The 22,769-nt window shown below is 46.8% G+C and overlaps 1 protein-coding gene across 1 annotated transcript; it reads right to left on the reverse strand.

Moving 5' to 3' along the window:
* Window positions 1–7,543: 7,543 nt before the first annotated feature.
* Window positions 7,544–20,602, reverse strand: LOC149330974 (uncharacterized). Its single transcript, XM_089559524.1, has 5 exons — window positions 20,473–20,602; window positions 18,118–18,275; window positions 14,079–14,152; window positions 10,448–10,531; window positions 7,544–7,680 (listed from the first exon to the last, which is right to left on the reverse strand). Exons 1-5 carry the CDS (start codon window positions 20,596–20,598, stop codon window positions 7,544–7,546), a joined length of 579 nt encoding a protein of 192 aa, XP_089415650.1. The 5' UTR covers window positions 20,599–20,602.
* Window positions 20,603–22,769: the final 2,167 nt, after the last annotated feature.

The raw sequence follows: 22,769 nt of genomic DNA on the forward strand, positions 1-22,769 counted from the left end.
GTGGTCAGCTATTTCGATTAAAGTACCGAAGAACGGGTCAGTTGGGCGTTCTTTAAATTTTTTTTTCACAACTGCGCCATCTACTTGCTTCTCATTTCCTTAGCCCCCTTTTTATTGTGGAGGTTTCGAAGGAATAAGGTTTGGCTGGAGTCTCTCAGCGTAAAAATTGGCAGAGGCTCAGCTTGTTAAGCCCGGAAATTGCGAAAGCAATTTCATCCGTTTCTTCAGCCCGCCGTCGTTTCCTAGCTTGAGCGAATCGTTGCAGCCTTGCCGTGTGCATGTTGGACGACATGGCCTGGCTGAAACGCACAGCGTGGTTACGCCGGGACGACTGCGATGAGCCGGTTGGTTGGTTGGTTGGTTGCGACTGAGAGAAGGATGAAAAGGAAAGTGCACGGGCCTGCCAACTGGCTCAAGCCGAGCCACCACCGCTGCCACGTGCAGATAGAAGAGAGTTAAAAGATAAGAGGACAGAGTAAAAGACAGAGTAAAAGACAGAGTAAAGACGCGCGTCGCAACAACCGCGTCCGCCAGAGCGGACGTTGGTTGAAAAATACAGATACACGGCCACAGCCCGAGGGCTGCAAACCGATTGCCACAGATATATATGCGATGAGCCGGGTCGGAGCCCGATCGATATATCTCCGTCTGGCGTGACGTCATCATAGCGAGCGTCTCCTCGCGGCAGCGGCGCGCAGCTGCTGCTCGGCGCACCGTGGTTACGCTGGGACGACCGCGACGAGACGAGTTGGGGCTGTCTCTCTCTCCGTCTGGCTTGACGTCACAGCGGAGGTCATGCTAAAGGTCAAACGTGGTTACACCGCCGGGACGACGCTGAAGGGCTCAAACTGCGGGCAGTATTGCTTTCGCAATAAAAATTGGCAGTGGCTTAGCTCTGCTGTGCCAGGATATACGTAGCGTGAACTGAGGGCGAGGTGTCCACATCTCGGTGGACACCTGAACCAGAGGGAAGGCGCATAACTGCCCTCTTGAAACAGTGGACACCTCAACCGTGCTTTAAGCTAAGTGGCGGTAGTGACAGGTGTACGCTGCATGCGTCGGCATTGACAACGTTGTGCCAGAAACGCGGCGCTGAAGCCATAGGCCGTCGCCGTTCGTTGTGTTCATTGGCGGTGGCGTTGACAACGTTTTACACTCCGATCATTTTAAGAGAAATAAGTGCGGATAACAGGCTCTCTGGGTCAGTCAGTGGACGCCTGAATTGTGCTTATTGGTAGGTGGGGTGATGAGAGAGAGATAAGGGCTGCAGGCATTGATAAGGTTGTGACAGAAACGCGTCGCTCAACCCATAGGCCGTCGGCGTTCATTGTGTTCGTTGGCATTGGCGTTGTCAACGTTTAACACTCCGATCATTTTAAGGAAAGGATGGTGAGCGCGCGGGCGAGGCATGCCAGCTGTGTGCCGTGTGACGTCACTGCTCCTCGCGCATGCGCAGCACGGCTCTACAGGAGCCACGCGAAACTGCTCAACCTCAGTCAGTGTAGCTCACGCAACAAAAGGTTGACAAGAACATTGAGGAGTACATTGCCGGCCACGCATTCTTGTAAAGGTATTCGATAGTTATCATCTTGATGTGGTTTGCACATTATGTTGTGACTATACCTCATAATTCCGTAGACGTTCACAATAGCCTAAATAAAATAAAAAAATGGCTGAGGCTTAGCTAAGGTTAAGCCTAGTCAGATGCGAAGCATATTGATGGCTAGGCTTGGTCGTCGCTCAAATCAGCCCTGCTTCTAGGCGGCATCCCAACACCTGGCCGCCTCGTAAGTGCCCGGAGAGCGAGGCAAGCTCAGCTTTATACTGCTGCTGTAGCGTCACGTGGTCAGCTGCAGCGCCTCTGATGTGGAGCCTCCACCGCCGCGGCCGACCGCGCGAGCCGGCAGCCCATCTCTCCTCTGCTGTGACGTCATGTTGTCACGTGGTGTCACGTGGTCACGCTAAAGGTCAATGGTAGCTCCACCGCCGCGCTCGACGGGCTGTAGTGTAGCTCTAGTAATATGCTTCGCATAAAAGACCACAAAATGCTGAGGTGGCGCCAGAGGGGGGAAAACACCAGTTTCAGTAGCGCAACACAATGCCAACTTTCGCCACTGGCAGAAAAAAAATCTAGCAAAAAGGTACAAAACTGTAAAGGCATTACGTGAAGGGTTGAGTTTGTGCCACTGAAAGAATGGACCCTAACTCTACCTCGATCGGGGGCGAGGGACCTCTTGAAGTTTCAGCCACTACAGCTAAATTCTCTTCCTCCCAAATTTTCGATCCTTACCGTCTGGAGACCGTCTTGTCGTCTGGCCAGAGCCGTCAAAGTCTCGATGTGCTCAAGCCGCTATATCTCATCCTAGCTTACGCAGGCAGGCACGTGTCAGAGCCTGTGGCTCTCTGAAGAATTCGAAGCGCTTCAGATTTGTAGGAGTGATTTTGTTTTGAGACAGAAAAGTGCTTTGCAAGTTAAGTTTCTGCAGACCGCAGCATGACCGACCTAGAGAGCGAGCCACTTACTCAGTAAATGCCCCCCAAAACCCTCTAGAAGCGCCATTATTTTTCTGCCACATCCACTGTTATCCCTTAAAGGCGCCTTCTTCCTCCCGTCCCTTCGAACAAAGATGTCGAAGCACCACCTTCCACAATTGCCACCGTTCCTGCGCACCACCTGCGTTAGCACCGCCGAAGTCTGTATACGGAACAAGCCACTCAGAATACCACATTACACTTTGAACATCGCCCCCTCCCCCTCTTACCTCCTACAATGGAATTCCAGGAGACCGCGAGAGAACGCTGCACCTTTTCGCCTGTACCTAAAATCGCTCAGCGAGCACATGCTGTCATCCTCTTGAAGGAAGCGTTTAGCCTTTGAATTATCCCTGTATACACACAACATATTCAACCAAGCATGCTTGCCAAGAAGGAAGCCCATTCCATCATTTATATTGCCACTTATGGATTCAAGAGCCAGCCGTCAGTCCCGTTGAACACCAGCTGATACAACACTTTAGAGACAGGGTATGTATGTACTCTAACTTTCCTCACACCTCTTCCCCCGTGTTAACCTTCAATGCCTCTTGGAGACCACCCTCAAATCTATTCCTCAGATAATTAGGCCCCTACTTCCGCAATATCCCGGCTGCCCTGTCGTCAGGGCTAGATATTTCAGCGCTCAGCACCCCGAATGGCTCTACACTCACACACGCTACGCACTCAGTGGCATACGGCTCATCATTGCACAAAACGTCGTCGTCTGCCTTTGCAACTACTCACATCACGAGCACATCAAGGTCAATATCGTTTAGTGCGAAATTGTTCCCGACCTCACACGGGCCGTGCGATGCACAGGATGCGTACGGGAAGATTGGCAGCGGCCATGTTATTACCTAGTGCCTCCCCTTTGGTCCCAACGTATAATAAAACCTCGTAAAACCCACGTTATGAACTGGACCTTCTTCAGAAGGCGCTTTGACCAGCTAACCTTTAAAATTACTCCAAACAGGAAAATACTGTCGTCCGCACCACACAGCAAAGAACGAAACAAACTAAACAACTGAAAAAGTACCTGCCATCGACTGCCGCCTCCATCATCTTTGGAACTAAGGCCACGCGCTGCAAAAAAAAAAATGGATGTGAAATAAACAGTCGCCTGCTCACATCACAGCTAGTTACCTTCACAGTATAGGCCCCGAGATATGGTCAGCAACTGGCTCCTAATCTGTAACTCCCTGTGACTCGGCAGACGTTTCTGGCACGCTTTCGCCCCCGCCGAACCCCTCAGTTCCTGACTTTTATACTTCTCCCCGGTAAACAGGAGACATGTGTCTGGAGACATGTCCGGCGTGCCACTCCGGTCGCCGCGTGCGAACTGCCGCCCCACTGCAAGCAAAAGCAGGGACACGCTGAGCGGCGAGCACCGGTACGCCGCTTTTCGCAAACTCCTCCCACAGCCGGTATCACCTTGCCACCGCACAGCTGTGTCTGATCGCTGCTTGACTCGGCGTACTTCATGTACGCCCACAACCGACATAACGGCCAGCTATAAAAAAAGGCTGCTATATTCGAACAGCTACAACGCATGCCTGAGCAAGCAACGAGCTTTCGGCAACGGCACAGCCCGTGGCAAGCCGGGCGACGAACTGGGCTGCCCCCTGGCTGCCGTAGTTATCACTAGACCTATAGCCTGCTTCGCACCGAAGCCGCACCAGACGGCGCTTCGGGGGTCATTTGTCTTATAATAAAAGGCCTACTATTGGCATCGCTTTAGCTGTTTACGGCATCATCTTATCACATTTAAAAAAAATGGACGATTTATGCGAAGCTTTCAGCAGCGGAGCTAGCGGACGCCAAGCGAGCTGCACCTGCACCGCCACGGTGGGCAGTGGTAGCTGCAAGGCCGTTGTGGCAAGATATTTGTGTGTAACGCAGTTGTTACTTCTGCCGGCTACTCGTTATTGGTCAGCGATCCTCAGAAATGATACATTTTTCACATTTCTCTATTCCTGAGTTTATTATATACGTGAAGAAATTTTAGCTCATTTTGCTGACGCTGGCTGACGCGTCCAGGCTCGACTGCCGGCCGGCAGTCTTGGCTCGATGGACTTCACGTTCGAATCAGAAAAGACAAAATCGCCACGATATCGGATAGATTGCCTGCTAAACTGTACCTACGGCAGCATTCCTGCACAAGAGCCAAGCTTTGGGCAATGACGCCATCTGTGGTCGCGTCGAGGGATGAACTACGCTGCCCCCTGGCTGTCCTGGTCATCGCTAAGGCTATCCGGTGTCACATTGATGCAGCAGCTGAGAGCGCTTCGGAACTGACCAGTGCTATGTAATTAAATTATTAATATTGTCACCGCGTCAACCTGGTCTCATAATCAAATAAAGGTATGCTCCATCTCCAGGGCGCATTCAGCATAGGAGCTAGCATACGCCGGGCGAGCCGCACCTGGCAGCAGCAAAGCAGCTATGCGGAGAAGTTTTCTGGTATCGCAGTTATCACTCCTACCAGCAACTCGGTATTGGTCAACAATTCTCAAAATGATTTATTTTTCACAGTCCTGTAGCGCAATTTTTTGCAGATGCACATCACCGTCACGTGCCTGAACGGGCGAATGAGGTCTCCCCTGGCCAAGGGAGCCAGTTAGGCGCGTCCTCAGCTTTTTGATCGTCATTGCCAATTTGCCCTCTGCACGCCGGGGGCATATGCTCCAGTGCTGCGTTTCTGGAGAAATATTGTCAACGCAAGGGCGTATTGTTCTAGTGCCATGTTTCTGCCATAACATTGTCTAATCAAATTAGAGTCTGTGGCTCTAATGTCAACCACTCCCACCACATATCTCAAATCGCGAATATTAGATTGATAGCAGTATCAACTGATGAAGAAGATGATGTGCAGTGCGCAGCGCTAGATTGTTCTGCATTTTAACAAGAGACCTGTTCGGCTGTGGTGACAACTTGAGACGCGAACCAGTTTGATTGAAGTTTTCCCCCTTTTTACGGAAGTTCTTCCATGCAACAAAGAAAAAAAAACTGTGGTGATAGCCAAGTGGTCACGCACAGAGGCCAGTGAAGGTGATCTGTTCGCGCCGCTGTGGGTTAGAATTCCGGTCAGGTATGTTTGATTTATTTTTATTTATTTATTTGACGTGGCACAAACCCACAAACACCGCAAGCATACAAACATCGCAATGTCTTCCCCGGGGTTTACCCACAGAATAGCGCTTTCGCATCAATACTAGCCCATTTTTCTGACGCCTGTGGCAGGTGCCCAGATAGGCATGTCGTCCTCGAGAAGCGCGGCCTACCGTTATCAAGACGCTGGCGCTCTCCGCGCTGGCATTGGCTACTGCCTCCTGCCGGAGCGGCGCGCCGGATGCGGTGTGACGGCCATATCTGCTCGGTTTGTAGCATCCGGTGATCGCCGGTTTGTCGGAGGGGAGCCGCCGGACCTGGTCCGCCAAGGCGAATTCGCAGCGCTGGCCAGACATGTGTCCCCGCGCCTTCAACACTGTCACCCAACGTGGCGGCCGTGGTGGCCTCGGAGCAGCTGGTGGACCAGATGGCTTTGGTGACCCTGGCACAGACTATTCTCGACGGTTAATGCTGCCTAGAATAAAAGTTGTTTCTCTCTCCTGAGGGGGCACGCAATTGTGGAATATTGAAAGTTTATCGTGGGTTATATCCCCGACGGCCTTCTGGATGCTTTGTAATTACTCCCCCACTTTTTTTCTTAGTAAATTTTACTCACTCACACGACAGATTTCGCGCATGGATCCCCAGGGACAGGGACGGCTTTCCAAAGGACCGTGAGGAATCAGCGAGCGCTGGTGCCAGCTAGGCGATTAGGAGGCTCGGAGGGTACATTCAAGACCCTGCGATCTGTCAATCCCGAGCGTGGGCGTCGGGCTGCCTGGGAACGAGTGGAGGCAGGTACGTCACGGGGGTACTGTTGAAAGCGTTGGAGAGTAGTCTTGTGGCGGAGTTGGAGGCAGCGGTGCGCTAGCTAATTGTACGTGTGCATTGCGTATCAGCAAGGAAGTGATCGGTTCCCCGCAATGGGTACGGCCAGCGGAAAACCACCCCAGCGAGCCGACATCGACAGCCCGACGCTCCGTTCGGAGGGACGCTCGTCCACCCCGGACAGCTAAGCTGTCCCTACTCCATGATATTACGAACTCTGTTGTGACATTTGGGCCTACGTACGCTTCAAAATTTGGCGGTTTGAATTTTCGTTTACCTCTTATATTTCATTCTGCGTGTGGGCGATAAAATTTATTCTCACTTCCTGTACCAGATGCTCTTCTATTACCGACGCATTTATAAGAGTGTAGGTTCTCTCGTGAAGTAAACTGCCATATCTCTAGACACGCTAAGTTTATGGGTGAGTTGGTGATGGCATTTCATGATTACAGCGCTACGTGTCCCTGCGTGTTCCTGTCTTCTATTTCCCGTTCGACGCTCTTTACTTCTGAAATAAGCTGCTCACTGAGAGTGCAGGGCCCTAGCCAGCCCTTGCATTTCGTTATATATATACTGAATGGTGGTGTTTATTAAGGATGTAACTTAGCAGTGTGATTTAAGGTGTGAGATGATCCTAGTGAATGTAAAGGAAATCAGAAAGCACAAAGAACAGAAAGCAGGGAAGGTATTCCAGATTTATTTAAATACGCTGGTGCGCCATCGTGGAATATTTTTTTTAGCTTTAACTTCTTGAATAATAGGCTTGTCGTACTCGCAGCAAGAATTTTTTTTCAGTGTACGAAAACATGTTGACACCTGTGGCTTGGACCAGCTGCCACTTTTTGCTTGCTTCGGGACAGGCGACTGGCAGGTGAAATACTTCAAGTGTGCAAAACGAAGTGGAGACCCCATCACGAAATACAGCGCTTTATTGATCAGTATATTGCGTGAAAAAATAGTTTCCCCAAAACTTGAATTTTTTTATTTAAGTTTGAACGACAACTACAAGAATCGGGTATTAAGCCCTAACCTTGGCAAAGGCACCGTCAGGGTCGACGTGCAGCGCATCCTGTCACTGGAAACCGCAAGTTTTGGCGTCGTACACTTGGTACTTAGGCGACGTCCCACAGTTCTCGGCGTAGATGAACTCGCAGCAGTCGTTTGGTATTTGCAATGTTCCAGCTTTGCGCCACAAGGAACAACCTTGGCCTGTTGAGTTCAACCGGAACAGAAAAGAAGACAGCATCAAGCCAATGACTAAGACTGAATACGCATGATTCGTTCGCGGTCACTGCAAATCGACTACCCTTGTCCTACCTCTGTGGGCGTTTCACTGCATGCATACGCCAAATCCGGACTAGCCTAATGCCACCCGGTTGCTCTCGATTGTTGGAGGTGGAGGATGAAGAAAAGGAAAGGCAGGGAGGTTAATCGGTAGAATAATCGGTTTGCTGCCCTGCACGAGGGGAAAAGGGTGAGGGGATAAAAAAATGAAAGAGTAACGCTGTCAGTAACGACCGTATCGTAACTAACCTGTCGCGGTAACTCCTGCAGGGAAGCAAATGTGGTTTAGGAAAGGTAAAAATTTGGTGGCTTCAGCGCGGTATTTCCGCTTGTAATCGCGGAAGGCCTTCGCTTGTACGAGATGGTCTTAGAAACAATTTCGTTGTCGTAACATTAGGGTGCTTGTTTGATGCTAAGGGAAATGCTACAACATAATTCATTCACTGAAGGCAAACATTTTCTCGTGTCGCCAGCAGTTCTTGTGGAGGTTTGTTCTGGTTAACCATCTGATATGTTCAGAAGGGCGTGCTGTCGGTCTAGTTCGTGCCGCATCATTTTCATTTTATTTCATTTTATTACCTTAAAGACCCACTAGGGGCATTACATAATGGTTGTGTACATATATTTTGGTGAGCAAGGGTTAACACAACAAATTAGCGCTAAGAAAATAAAGACAAGGGAGGAGAAACAAATGACTATGAAAAAGCGCTACTGCCAACCGTTTTATTCAGATATAAAGCAGAAAATTCGCTCTCTATTCTGTGTTTTATACCTCAAGAAATTTTATTCTCCGCTTTATACCTTAATAAATGTGTTGGTAGTAGCACTTGTTAACCGTCATACGTTGCTCCTGCCTTGTCCTTTGTCTTTTTTTTTTGCGCTCATTTCTTTGCATAATGCGGTGCGTGACGGTGAAAACAAGAAATCTTGGCGCATCGAGAGCTGACAGAAATTGTTTCCCCCAGATACCAGTTAGACTGATTTGCACTGGTTAATTAACCAGCCTGCAGTATTTTTGAGCCGCCGCGGTGGCTCGGTGGCTATGGTGCTCGGCTGCTGACCCAAAAGACGCGGGTTCGAACCCGGCCGCGGCGGCTAGAATTTCTTTGGAGGAGAAATTCTAGAGGCCCGTGTACTGTGCGATGTCAGTGCACGTTAAAGAACCCCAGGTGGTCGAAATTTCCGGAGCCCTTCACTACGGCGTCTCTCATAGCCTTAGTCGCTTTGGGACGTTAAACCCCATAAAACCAAACCAAACCAAGCAGTATTTTTGAGCTCTGCTTTAGCTTTGAAGATTTCTACCAAAATCATAAAGTGTTTAAGGAACGCACAGGGTACCTTAAAAATTCAATAAGAAAGATGGTCAGTATCTGATTTGTTCTTAGATTCTAACGTGCACAACAACTTCAAGATGCGTGTCATCCTCGCGCACCAGAGCCAGCTGCAACCGAAGTTTGCTGATGATAGCACCGAGGAACAGTGGGTGCTGTGTTCGACAATCGTGCGGCATAATTCGTGACTTCGGCACAGGGTACTCCGGTTTAAGCAGTTCTTTTTTTACTCCGTGCAACAGCGCATCTTCCTGATGCGCTAACTTCAACTCCCTAATCGAAACTATGCAACCGCTTAAGCGTGCGTCCTTGTCGGGGTTCACCTATACGCAGTGTACTTTGCGCTAAAGTGTACGATAAAATAAATTCACCCGCATTAAACCTTTAGGTATACGCCCAGTCCCAAAACAATTCAGTAGCCAGTACCACAGCGATATTTCTGCGTCGGGCGACCGAGGTGCGGAAGCGCGTCCTTTCTCGACGGTCGAAAAGAGTTTCCCCTGCCACCTCCACATTGCTAGCGCCAAGTGCGAACGTCAGTTCATTGAGCAGTGCTCATTTAAAGGCACACACTGTGCCCTGAAAGTTTCACTGAATTCCGCTTCAGTGTTTCTCTGGCTAGTGCGACGTACAGATGGCAAAACGCATTTCTAGAATGAGCGAACTGTCTGTTTCGCGCCTCCCAAAGCCGCTGCGACCAAGAAGTAAAAAAATGACATCGAAATCCTATAACTTTAACTGCACATGCTTACATCCAGACCATTTTTAACCAAATGTTATCTATAGATATTGTCAAGTTGTAGTGACGATAGTCCAGCGGTCAGGAAGACACCAACAAGGCTTGCAAACGAAGCTCTTTATTTGGGCTGGCTTGCACCCGCAAAAGAACTGAATCACTAGGCGGCGGCGTAAGCAACAAACGTGCTCGTCAGTCGTCGAACTACGAATGCCCACCGCTCGCGGTATCGCTCAGTTTAAAGCCGGCAAGGAAACTTCGAGATAACAGGTCAAGATCATCTACAGTAATCTGGAAAAAACGTAGATGCAGCTCTTCATGGCTGTGATTAATCGAGATTAGTCCGGTCGCTTCTCGCGTCACGAGCAAAAATGGCAACACCCCTTTCCTGCGGCCTTGAGCACGAACGGACACTACTATCATACGTGGCAGTATCGCATGTTCAGCCCGAAGCACGCCCAGAACGTGTTCTAGACAAGCGTTTTGCCCTCTGTACGTTTTGCGGAGCCAAGAATCATTGCTTCTGTTGGTATTAGAGATGAAATGGGAATACGGGCAATTCATCAAAATAAGTGCTTGCAATTAAAAGCGGAATTACTATTCCTTCAGCATGCACTTCGCTCACCATTGGCAGCGTAGCGATGACGAATCACAACACAGCTTGAACAGTCAACGTAGATTACGTAAAAATCTTCCAGTGGGTTTTTTGCTGAAAAAGGAAAATTGAAAATAAGCGTAGAACATCCTACTGCTCGGGACGAAAAATTCAAACGCTTCGGGATGTTTCTTCGCATTTAAGAATTAATCGGTTGTTGTCGTTCCACAGCCGCTTGCATGTGTCTTTTTCGAGATAAAACATGCTAGAGCCTGCAGTATAACGTCAATTTCTTTCTTTTGAAGCTTTCTTGGCGTAATTTACTAGAAGAGCTGAGTGCAGAATGAAATTAAATCGCCGTTTAAGCTGCTCTACGAATACGAATTCGTACATTTATGAAACTACTAAGCGCCTTCAACCCTTTCATATATTCCACCCTTTCGACCCTTCAATTCATTCAACCCTTTGATATACGGGGTCTGTTAGAAAAGTATCCGACTTTATTTCTTTTTTTTTCGAACACCTGATGGATTTGAAACAAGCACGCTTGCATCAGCCGACCTTGAACCTTCGTGCACATGCACGAATTTTTTCCCGCCTGCCAATAGCGTCAGTCGCTGGGACAAAGCGTTTGAGTGAGGCAGTGCGCAGTGCTCTCGTCGGTTTTTTATTGCAAGGAAAATGGCGCAGCGACAGGAGCAGCGCTACTGCATCAAATTTCCAGAAACTGGACGACAGCCAAGTGGAAACCGTTCGGAATATTCAGTACGGCTTTCGGTGAAAATGCTATGAGCAGCACACAAATTAAACAGTGGTACAATTAGTTTAAAGACGGCCGCACATCGGTGGAGAGCGAGCCACGCTCCGGTCGGCCATCAGCATGCCGAAATGATAAGGTCATTGCCTAAGTGTACGCTGTGGTGATGCGGGACCGTCGTGTGACTATCCGAGAAATTGCGGAAGAGGTGTACATCAGCAATTTTTCTGCCCATTACATTATCACCAAAGATTTGGCCATGGAGAGAGTTGCGGCGAAATTCGTGCCGAAGCTGCTCACGGTGGAGCAAAAGCAGCTTCGTGTTGATGACTCACATGAAATGCTAGATTCCACAAACAGTGACCTCGACTTCATCAACACAAGAATCACTCTTGACGAGACTTGGGTGTACGGGTATGACCCGGAAACCAAATCCTAGTCGTTACAGTGTAAGCATATCGTGTCGCCAAGACCAAAGAAGGCCCGCCAAGTGCGCAGCAATGTCAAAGTGATGCTGACAGCTTTCTTTGACTCCCTGTATGTGGCACACCACGAGTACGCACCCTACAGGGTCAAACAATGACCGAAAAGTACTACTGAGATGTCCTCCGTCGCCTACGTGATGCTGTGCGGCACAAGAAACCGGAGTTGAGGTCAACAGGAAATTGGCGCATCCATGACGACAATGCTCCTGCACATTCCTCGCACTTGATTCAGACTTTTTTTGACGAAAGCCCAGACTCCTGTAGTTCAACAGACTCCTTACTCTCCTGATATGGCCCCCTACGTCTTCTGGCTGTTTCCCAAAATCAAGAGGGCATTGAATGGAGCGCGATTTCAGACAAGAGAGGACATTATGGCTGCAACGACAGCAGAGCTAAACTCCATTCCGAAAGAGGCCTTTTCGGAATACTTTCAACAATGGCAGCACCGTTGGGAGAAGTGTGTGGAGTCCCAAGGAGACTACTTTGAAGGTGATTAGGTTTCCAACGCTCCAGTTATGCCAGTTTTTTTCTTCGACCGAAAAATTATTACGTATATAAGGTGGGCATATAATACGTGGATGCAGCGGGTCCAACCAAGGAGGGAATCTGCACCATTGCGGTGGTGCACGAGGGAAAGCAGGTAAACGGGCTCTCGGTAAAAATAGCGACGCGCTAATGTTGGAGGAAGTGGCGATTGCACTGGCCGCCACCCACTCCGACGCAGCGTACATAATGTCGAACTCGCAGCAGGCCTGCCGAAATTACGTGCGGGGTAGGATAGCGCCGCTCGCCCGCAGAATACTATTGGAATTTCAGAGCAATTCGAATTCGGCTATGAGTAAAAAACAGATAGTATGGGTGCCCGGTCACCAGGGGGTTGAGGGAAACGAGGCCCTTCACGCGGCTGCCCGAGCGTTCCTTCCCCCGGGTTCCGCTCAATTCCCCGGTTCTGCCGCGACACTCATACCGATTCCGCTAATCTCTTACGATGGTATTACAAACCATTTACGCCTCTGCAGGAGAGTACTCCCGGGATCCGCCAAGGGTCTCGACAGAACCGAGGAGTGCCACCTAAGACGGCTCCAAACCGGGTCTTTCCTAAATCCCGTCGTACTAAAACACGTGGACCCGACATTCACGGGCAGGTGCAAATTCTGCGGGCAGTATGCTGACCTATACCACATGGTGTGGGCCTGCCAGTTAAATACAAATATATCAGTTATAAGTCAGCCAACTAGGGAGGGCTGGGAGGCGGCCCTGTCCAGCTCGGACCTAGAGGCCCGGCGGGCCCTGGTCCAGAGAGCACGGGCAGCGGCGGCAGCCATTGGCGTCCCGGAATAGGGACTGCCACCCAGGTCAACGACCATCCACACCTCCCTTTACCAATTCAGTACAGTGCAACAATAAATGTTTTCTCCTCCTCCTCCTCGGCCGAAAGTCGGATACTTTTCTAACAGACCTCGTATATTTTGAATGCACACAGTGCAATAAGATAAACGTCCGAATATGGGTTAGTGCGCACAGGAGTTTTAGGAGACTGCAGATAAAGTTTCCAGCATTCTATGACATAAGGCCATTACAATTACTGCATTACATTCTCAAGGAACATGTTCAGTATTCAGGATCAAGTGCTTCAAAACTGTTGGCGAGAGCTGGAAATACGACTACTCTGAACTATCTTCTATCTTCGTTGCTTTATGCGAATCATATCTTCTGCCATGGTGGCACAAAGCGTGGTTGGGAAGTATGGTGAGATTCGGCTTGCAGGTGTAGCGGCGGAAGAATTGAGAAGAGACATAATACAACATCTTGGGCGAGTTGGTTACCTACATTCATTATTACAGCGCAACGACGGCACAAAACAAGAAGGGGACACAACAGCGCTGTTGTGTCCCCCTCTTGTTTTGTGCCGTTGTTGCGCTGTAATAATGAATGAGAAGAGACAATTTGAAAGGACCGTGGCCTGCTTTCCACATAACCTGCTTGATGAAGAAGACGGCGTCCACACGCTGTTAAACTCCGCCTTAATGTATACAAGCGTAAATTTAACGTCCCAAAGCGACTCGGACTATTAGGGACGCCGTAGTGAAGCGCTCCGGAAAAAACACACGAACATAAATATGGAACTGCCCATTAGTTAATTCTTGCGATCACATTCAGTCTGCCTAGAGCATGTGCAAGTTAGCGCTCTCACAAAGGGCTCTCTCTGCCAGCATTGATCTGACGTCATTGACGTGGAGTGGTCCAGTAGGCACTTTAACTTCATGTCGCCTAGCGGATTCTTAGGAAATGAGGCTCGAGGAACAGCGTTCACAATTTACTCATCGCTTTGTAATGAACCAGTAAATGAAATCACTGAACTTCGTTAGCCAAGGACCTAACATTGTAACCTTTGAAAAATAACGGTATCCGTACTCACCGTCGTCAGGAGTGAACTTGTGTATGTCCTTTCCGGTGTAACAGGGTGACGAACTCAGCACAAACTTCCCGCTCCTAAGACACGTGGAAAACCACACTTACTAGCATGCTTCTTTATTGGTTGCATTTCAATTAGTTAGGAGCGGAAGAAAGTAACCGCTGTTTTGTATTCCTTATGTGTGACCTCACTGTGTGGATTCAAAATCTGATGTGCTTTCTCTCTTCAAGAGGCCGCAGCAAAGTCAGATCATGCAGTGTCATCTAGTAGGCGACTATATTTTTTTTGAATAAAGTAAACTAGAATAAAAACGTGATTTTTTTCGGATGACAAGGTCGCAGCAGCCCTGTAGAAACTACCGGCTGGTAAATGGTTTTAGAGAATGTTTACTGCAAAACAAGCACCACAGTGAAGATTCGTTGACGCATTCGGCACATCTTTAGACTCATGTGAATTTCGTTCATGGCGAGGCTGTCGCTTACAAACATCACACCCATGAAAATTTGTATTTGTCTTAGTCTTTCGTCGTGCGCAAGAAAACACCAAGGCTTGTACATGTCGTGTGTCGAAACTTTTACCTTACATTGGCTTCTTTTTCATTTCTGGGGTCACTCAAAGATGAGTCTGAACAAAAAATGAATTTAGGCCGGGTATTGCTGCATGCGTAGGGAAGCGTAGCAGGAGGCGGCTCAAGTTTAGGTGGGCGGATGAGATAGAGAAGTCTGCGGACATAAGGTGGCCGCTGCCTGCACAGGGCAAAGCTAATTGGAGGGATAAGAGAGAGGTGTTTGTTCTGCTGTGGGAGTAGTCGGGATGATTAAGAAATGATGATGATGATCTATGCATCACGCGTGGGCCAATCTGACTTTTGTCGCTATATTTCCTACACTAAAGTTTCCGCCATAGAGTTTCTTAGCATTACCTAGAGGGACAGCTGGCGGCGCTGCACTTCAGTCACCATGGACTCTCAAAGCATCATGGGCCGGTGGGCTACTTGGTGCGGGACAGTCGTATTTTTTCGGGAACACGGAATGTCACTACTAAGATGGTTCATTCTGAAAACGCTGTTCTTGTGAGCGCGGACGACTTTCGCACGAACGCAGTGTGCAAAAGCCATAGTAGCGAAACCGCAGCAGCACACGACGCCAATAAAAGGTTACTTTTTTCCGAAATGCCATTAAAAAAAACCTCTCAAAGTGTTTAAGCAACAAAATTTTTTAAAAAACATATTTACTTTTGAAAATGCGCCTGTTAAGCACGCAACACTAGTTTATGTAGTGTGCAATACGTGTCCAATATCAGTGCAAGCCATCTCTTATATTGGGCAAACTTTGCATTTACTTGCTTTTATGCTCGTTTGTTCTAATTTATAGACAGGATATTGAATGTTAGGATATTCTTGATTATCAAACAGCGTTTATTTCTGCGTTATTTTTTGGCCAAAAGTTAAAGTTCCACAGTCGGTAGCTCACCGGCCCATGATGCTTTGAGCGCCCATGGTGGCTGAAGTGGTCTCGAGGGAGCTCCATGCAAACTCCCATCGACGGGCGCCTGCTTTGCCTCTAGTTAATAGTAAGAAACTCTATGGTTTCCGCTTATGACATTGCCTAGACAGAGTATATTGTTACGTAGCCGTTGGAGCTCGTAACCGAAAGGCTTTAATGGTTGACGTGGACGGCACCGGAGAATAAGCCAAGAGCACCCAGAGGAGGCCGGAACCGATCTTCTTCTTCTTTCCCTCGGCGGTGCACGCGACTTGCGAAGAGCAGCCGCCTAGTGGCTGCTTGTGGAAACGTGGCAATATGAAGATGTTTAGAATCGATTCTCTCTGTCTCATTGTATTCATGATACGCCCAACCAAATTGGAAGGGCTCTACAATCTGGGAACCAAATCTTGCTGGAAGCTCCGTTTCATTGTTGTCTAGAACTATACGAAAAATCACGCAGGTTTCACCTATGGTCCTACTGATCCCGCATGTGTTCCTCTGAAGTTTTCATAATTGTATTTTTTCACTCCGCAGATGAGAAGATCGTTCGCACGAAACAAATTTCTGTGGTGAAACTTTCAGTCACGTAAGGAAAAAGATACGTAATGGGAGGGATGCGATGAATTATTGTAATTTTGAAAGATGGGTCCAGAGATTCCACTTTATGCAAAGCGTAAGAGCATGCTAAACTTCTTCCAGAATAAAATGCGACTATAGTAAACACGGGACGTCTCAGGATGCCTTTGGACAGTGTCTCTGTCTTCCTTCTTTTTAGTTTTCTTTTCCTTCTCTCATAGCTAGCTTTATGACGCTTTGAAAAGGGCGCACCCGATGCAATGGGCGCGCATTGACACTGCTAATGAATGACATGGCAGAACGTGGCGTCTTTCATAGCGTCTTTGTCGCAGGTATTTAAGGTGCGCTCTTAAGCGCGTTCCTCCCTTCTCCGCAACAGGGACGTCGACCAACACTGCCGCAATATTTCAGCTGATTAAAGACGAGACTGAACCTTACGCTAGCTTTAGGACCGATGAATTAGGGTTCAAAGAAACACTTAAGATATCGCGAGAGTTTGTTTGGGGTCTTTTAAGTGGACCGGAAAACTAATAGAGTCCCACATCTCTATATGTTACGTTAGCTTAATCATCCATAGCATGGCTAAACTAGGAAATAAATTATTTAATTAAATTATATCGTACGCTTCTGTGACAACGAGATGGGCGCAAAATAGTGGTGCACTTTTTCAAATCACTCTATAAGAAAAACGCTGCAGCTCGGACGTAATGATGCAAAGGAAAACCTTGGTACGCAATCTTTTATTTTTGCGATCACCACGCATAGCCACCGAATGGAGGTGAATGGATCAATGCCGCGTTGAGCGTAACGCATGTGCACTGCTTATGCGGCAACCATGGTGCTTGTGTTACTAAACGTACCAACCTTCTGTGTGGGATTGGTGGCGGAGTGAAACTCGTGTTGATATCGGTCTATTGGCTGAGAAGCGAGCTGTTCGGTTATCGACGGGCGTCGCCATGTTCCGTGCACGGAACAGGTTATCCTAGATGTAGCTTAAGAGAACCACTAGGAATTCCTGTTAGCGGCCCAATTTCTAATGTGGACAGTATCCATGAATTCTACACAACGTATATTCTAAGCATCGAGGGCGCCTCATAAACCATTGACCAGAGCCAAATTCAAGCCCTGGTTCTTCTATTCAGGCAATCTTCCCTGGCCGAGGACAAAGGTATTACATGACGTGGCTCTAGCGGTAGCCGAAAGCAGTTACTAATCTCAGAGGGCAAAGGTGAAAAAAAACACTGCCTTCGGATTAAAACGTGGTTAACACCGCAGCGGTAGCCTACTCATTTGAGCATCCGCCTCGCATGCTGGAGGTGGCGGGTTCGATCCCCCAGTGTCGCCGGGCACCCACCGGTGAAACAATGGGGTCAAGCTTTCCCCTACCTGGTGCTCGGCTTCTTTAGGGTGTAACGCTTGAGAAATGAATCTTTGACCCAACCTTGAGTAGAATAAACATACTTGTGCCTAGGCGCTCTTTGGTTGGTCACAGATGCCCTTGCGCCATAAAAAATCATCATCATCAAAGCGTAGTTAACAGTGCAGTAAATTCATGCATCTAGAGATAAGATCACCCTGTTTGTCTCCATCTCATCTTAGCGCTGCAAAAACTAGGAGTTCAATTCAAATCATCGCTCTGAGACAATGTCTCCAAGAAGTAAGTTAATGTCTTACAACTTCCGAGAAAAACGTAATTCAAGACGCCTTATCAACAAAATACGCAATAAATATGAAAGCCACACATCGTTACGAATGCGTAACAGTTCGGGCAAAGGCAAGGAAACGAAAGCACAGGGAACAAATAGGCGGCACATAAGCTGACTTTCATCTAATGCTGGAAAGAGGACTTTCATTACTTTGGAATTGCGTTGTTTTTCTGGACGCTGTTCGAACCGCCATTAATTGAATGCGCTCTATTTTACTCTGCGGGACTATTGTGGCAAGTCATCTTTCTGGAACAAATAGGTTCGTGCGCTTACGTTGATCCGTTCGTTCCGAACGTAAAACGGACTGGAGTGGTGAAATTCACGTAAGTTCCGTATCTCTGATACTTGAGGCACTTCGCGGAGCCTCCGAAATCCGGGTCAGCGTAGTAGTTCCTGTAGATGCAGATCCATTCGCCCACATCCGGGTAGCACTGGAAGTAAGAAAAGAAAATGGTATTTGCCTTTTAATACAGGCGAAACATTAAACGAATACAAAGAATGTAGCCATTTCTGACGTCTAAGTGTGAGAAATTTCTTCCTCAGCATAGAGTTCTGTTTAATTTTTCCACTAACACACTGAACTAATACATATACTTTCCGGTTCGAGTTTATTTATTTATTTATTTATTTATTTATTTATTTATTTATTTATTTATTTATTTATTTATTTATTTATTTATTTATTTATTTATTTATTTATTTATTTATTTATTTATTTATTTATTTATTTATTTATTTATTTATTTATTTATTTATTTATTTATTTATTTATTTATTTATTTATTTATTTATTTATTTATTTATTTATTTATTTATTTATTTATTTATTTATTTATTTACAATACCCCCAGGGCCCTCGTGCGAGGATATTACATAGGGGGGCGGGGGGATACACGCATGAAAGTATGGCACAGGCACTTCAAAAAAAATACGCGTAATAACGAAGTATGAAATAAAGCTAGTAATGTACACAAATAGCACAACAAACAACGCAGAATAAAATACTCAGTAAATGCACATAATACAACAAAAATACCAAATCTTTTAGTCCATGGTTTGCTTTAACGAATGCTGAAACGATTGTAGGTTAACCTCAGTAGCTATGTGTGATGGCAGGTTATTCCAATCTATTATAGTGCGAGGAATGAATTATCTCGCGTAGAGCGATGAACGGTATGTTATGCGTTTTATTTTGTTATCGTGGTCGCGGCGAGGAAAGACTGCAGGGTGTGGCAAAAAGAAGTGGTCGTGGAGGGTGGGATGGTGATACAGTTGATGAATTAAGGTTACTCGAGCGAAATGGCGTCGACATGATAGTGGTTCCAACTCGGCACGTTGTTTTAATGCTTGCAGGTAAATTCAGCCTCCGTCACTATGTGCTACCCGTCTTGGTTAGCTCAGTAGGTACAGGGACTGCCCCGGACAGGCGGTGTACCCGTGGTCGATCACAGACCAGGACGATTCTCCGTTCAACTACTAAAATCCTTAGAATGCTCTATAGCGTTCTTTTGCAGCCGTACGGCGCTTCTAGGGTCCATCTTAATCGCTGATTACTTCCTCATTTATATTTTGTTTCAGTGAACAGTAGTTTTTCTTTTTTTCATGAGCGAATGCCACTGAAAGAGATGCATCCGTGGTCGGGAAATTTCGTGTAACATGACTATTGACATGAAGGTAGCGCATTGTCGAGTACTGCTTCCAAATACTTGCCTGTTACATGGTCTTGCCAATATGCTGCATTTCAGTCATTCTATTGTGATTTACACTAATCAATTCCTTACACACAACTACATGCTAATGGGTTTTTAGTGCTCAAGTTATCAATATCATCTCACGCAGTTAAATTAAATACATTGCTACCTTTATTGGTTCTCAACAAACAAAAGGAGGCTATTTCGACGGTGCCTATGAGTTTACCTGTATATTCATGTTGGGTACATCTGACACCTGACCACAGCAGAACGTATTTGGACCTGAAGACGGGTACATTCGAATTTTGTCCTGATGATAAGAAAATCTCTAATGCGGCTCCCATATCATGTGCGCGACAGACTCTACCATGTTGTAGCTACATGGTTGCTCGAGTGCTTTCCTCCAATTCGTAACGTGCTCGAGCGTCACAAGCCGATTTCCTATAGTTTACTAGCTGCCGAAGCTATGGTCTTGTACAGGGTGGCAATTCTTAACCTTTACACTGTGTTATTTTAAGAACTGTGAGAGACACGTCGGTGCGGACCGTTAAGCCTACTCAAAAAGCTTTTAAATCCGGATATTTTTATTTTAAATATTTAGAACCAGATTGCGGATAAGGAAATTTGTAAATGGGGACCACCTTCGATGTTTACGGCTATCAGTTTCTCGAAGCATCCTTGCCCCTCAAAATAAAAAATAAGAGTTTATTAGTTAATCTAAGTTAATTAATCGTCTAATTATTTTTACATATCAGATATATAAGGCCCTACTTTCTGTACAGTCCAGCTCAACAGACCGCACCGACGTATCTCTCACAGTTTCAAAAATGAAAATCTATAAAGGGTAAAAAAATCCCTATGAGCACAGAGGACGCGAAGATTCTTCCCCGAAAAGCCCACCCAACCAAAAGAAGTGCAGAAAAGCCAGAACGCTCACCTGGCTAACGTCCTGGAAGTGCTGGAGGTCGCTCCGCTCCTCGGGATAATGGAATTGATAACCGAGTGTTCCTAGCGCTTGCACGACAAGAGCCGCAAGCAAGACCTTGACTGTGCAGCCCGCCATTGTGTGGTGCCTTGCAGAGAGCGGGGGCAACGAATATTGCAGCCTTTCTTATAGAGAGTCAGTGCGCATGGAAGGGCGCGTTTCCCTTTCCTGCCATGTCACTCACATCTATGCACATGCTCACCGAAGTTATAGGCGGCAAGGACACGGGAAGTCGTTGGCCATACATGCTTTCACTGCACCAACTGATGGGCCTTAAAAAAGGAGTTGGAACCTCCGGATGTGTCGGTTAGACGCCATTTGAGCACCGAAGAAAGTGCTAGTAAAGTATAATAAATAATTCCTAATACTTGTGTGTACATGTTAAAAGTGAGTAGCGAAGACGATGAACTGAGCCACCTGGACGGGCCTGAAAATGCTTTGAAGCAGCAGATTTGTATCTCTTAAAGATTGCTTCTTTGGTAAGATATAGAAATGCGAGGACAACCTGGTGGTCAAAAAGATTGCCCTTTTATGTTGCTACATTTCTTGCATTCTTTTCGATAATTAGGGAGAAGCGAAAAATGCACGGTGTAAGGCAGTGTATAATGTCGTGTATGGCGTAAGCTGGCGTATATTACGAGTATAAGTACGAATTAGCAAATTGCATCCTCGAGAATGGGAGCGTACATTGTTCTGATTTCGTCAGTAAAACCCTAAGGGAGGTATTTTTGTGACGGGGATGTTTTTCGGCTTTTCAACATTTTCAGTCCAGTATTACAAGAAGCCTCGCCACATGTTCAGTGTTAATGCTCTCTATGGTCTAACAATATCCCAATACAGCACAACTGAAGCTCGAAATATAAAAGGCAACATCACAGATGGAGCATTTATTTGTTTTGTGTACCCTTAGGGCCAGAGGCATTATAGACGGGATTAACAAAGCCAAGAGGACAAAGCACTGTGATATAACGTAAGGCTCTCTTCCCCTGACAGAAATGGCAATTCTGAACATGCGCCGCCAATAAAAAAGCCTACTGAGTCACTTCGAAGTCATGCACCTAAATTTTGAACAAGCGTGGTTTTTCATCGAGCAGTTTTTTTAGGATCGAAATTTTTGGAAATTTTGCGATAATAAGCAATATACCACAGGCCTCCTCAGAAGCTTGTGCTTTTCGGCCACTAATCGTTAAAATCTCTGCCCGTTCGCTTTCTACAGCAGTCTTAACTATTGGGTGCGGCCACAGGACAACCTTTAAAAGCTGGATTTTGCTAGGCATCGGAAGACTAGAGTGTTGCCAGCTATATCTTCATAAGTCTCTTATAATATTCCACAGTTGCCTCACTGTTAATGTCAGGCATGCATCTCATTTGTTTTGTATCGCAGACTTTACTATTGGGAGCTTAAGAGCAAGAATCTGCTGCGCCTTTGAAAGTCCGATCCTTCCTATCTATACGTACACAACAGTATCATACGATAATGCGCAGTTTCCTAGCAATTAAAAGTAATGTCCAAGGAAGCTGGCCTTGGGAAGGCTCTAATCTATTGTCGACCATAGGGGGCTCCCTATTTTGTAAGAAGTTACCAATAAACGGTTCTTAAACTTTTAAGCTCCTGCGTGTGTCCTGTTATTCAGTGTTTAGAAATGGTGATAATTTTTATTCCTCACCTCATCTGCCTTTTCTAACCTATTTATCAAAGCAACATGAAAAAAAAAATGAAAGCAAAATTTATCAAAGCAAAATTGACGTCTCTTATCTGGCTTAAAAGCTGCAAAATCGCCCAGTCGTAACATAAGAGTAGTGCAAAACCAGGACGACGGACAAAAGGGGAGAGAACAGAAACCCACAACACAGGCGCTAACTTCCGACTAACTTCCGACTGTGTTGTGGGTTTGTGTTCTCTCCCCTTTTGTCCGTCGTCCTGGTTTTGCGCTACTCTTATGTTATGGATTATTACCGACTTGCCCAAATTTCCACCCTGGCGCCCAGTCGTAAACGAAATACAAAGAGGCAAATTTATCGACTAGCAGTTCTGTTGGCGGTGCCGTAATGCAAAGCGAAAGCTGTGAGCGCTCTTTATAGCCACTGGATATAATTAAAAACGCAGTGGCAACGACGACTTCACAGCGAAGCAAGGGTTTTCGTTTCGAACTGCGTCGTAATGTTGGAAGGGACATTTGCACTTTCCATCGGAGTTTCTCATCACCGCTGGAAAGTTGCTCGGCGCTTTGACCGAAAACTGCCACTGA

This window comes from Amblyomma mixtum, chromosome 9 (assembly GCF_055824585.1).
Source record: "Amblyomma mixtum isolate Tamu chromosome 9, ASM5582458v1, whole genome shotgun sequence".
Classification (NCBI taxonomy): domain Eukaryota; kingdom Metazoa; phylum Arthropoda; class Arachnida; order Ixodida; family Ixodidae; genus Amblyomma; species Amblyomma mixtum.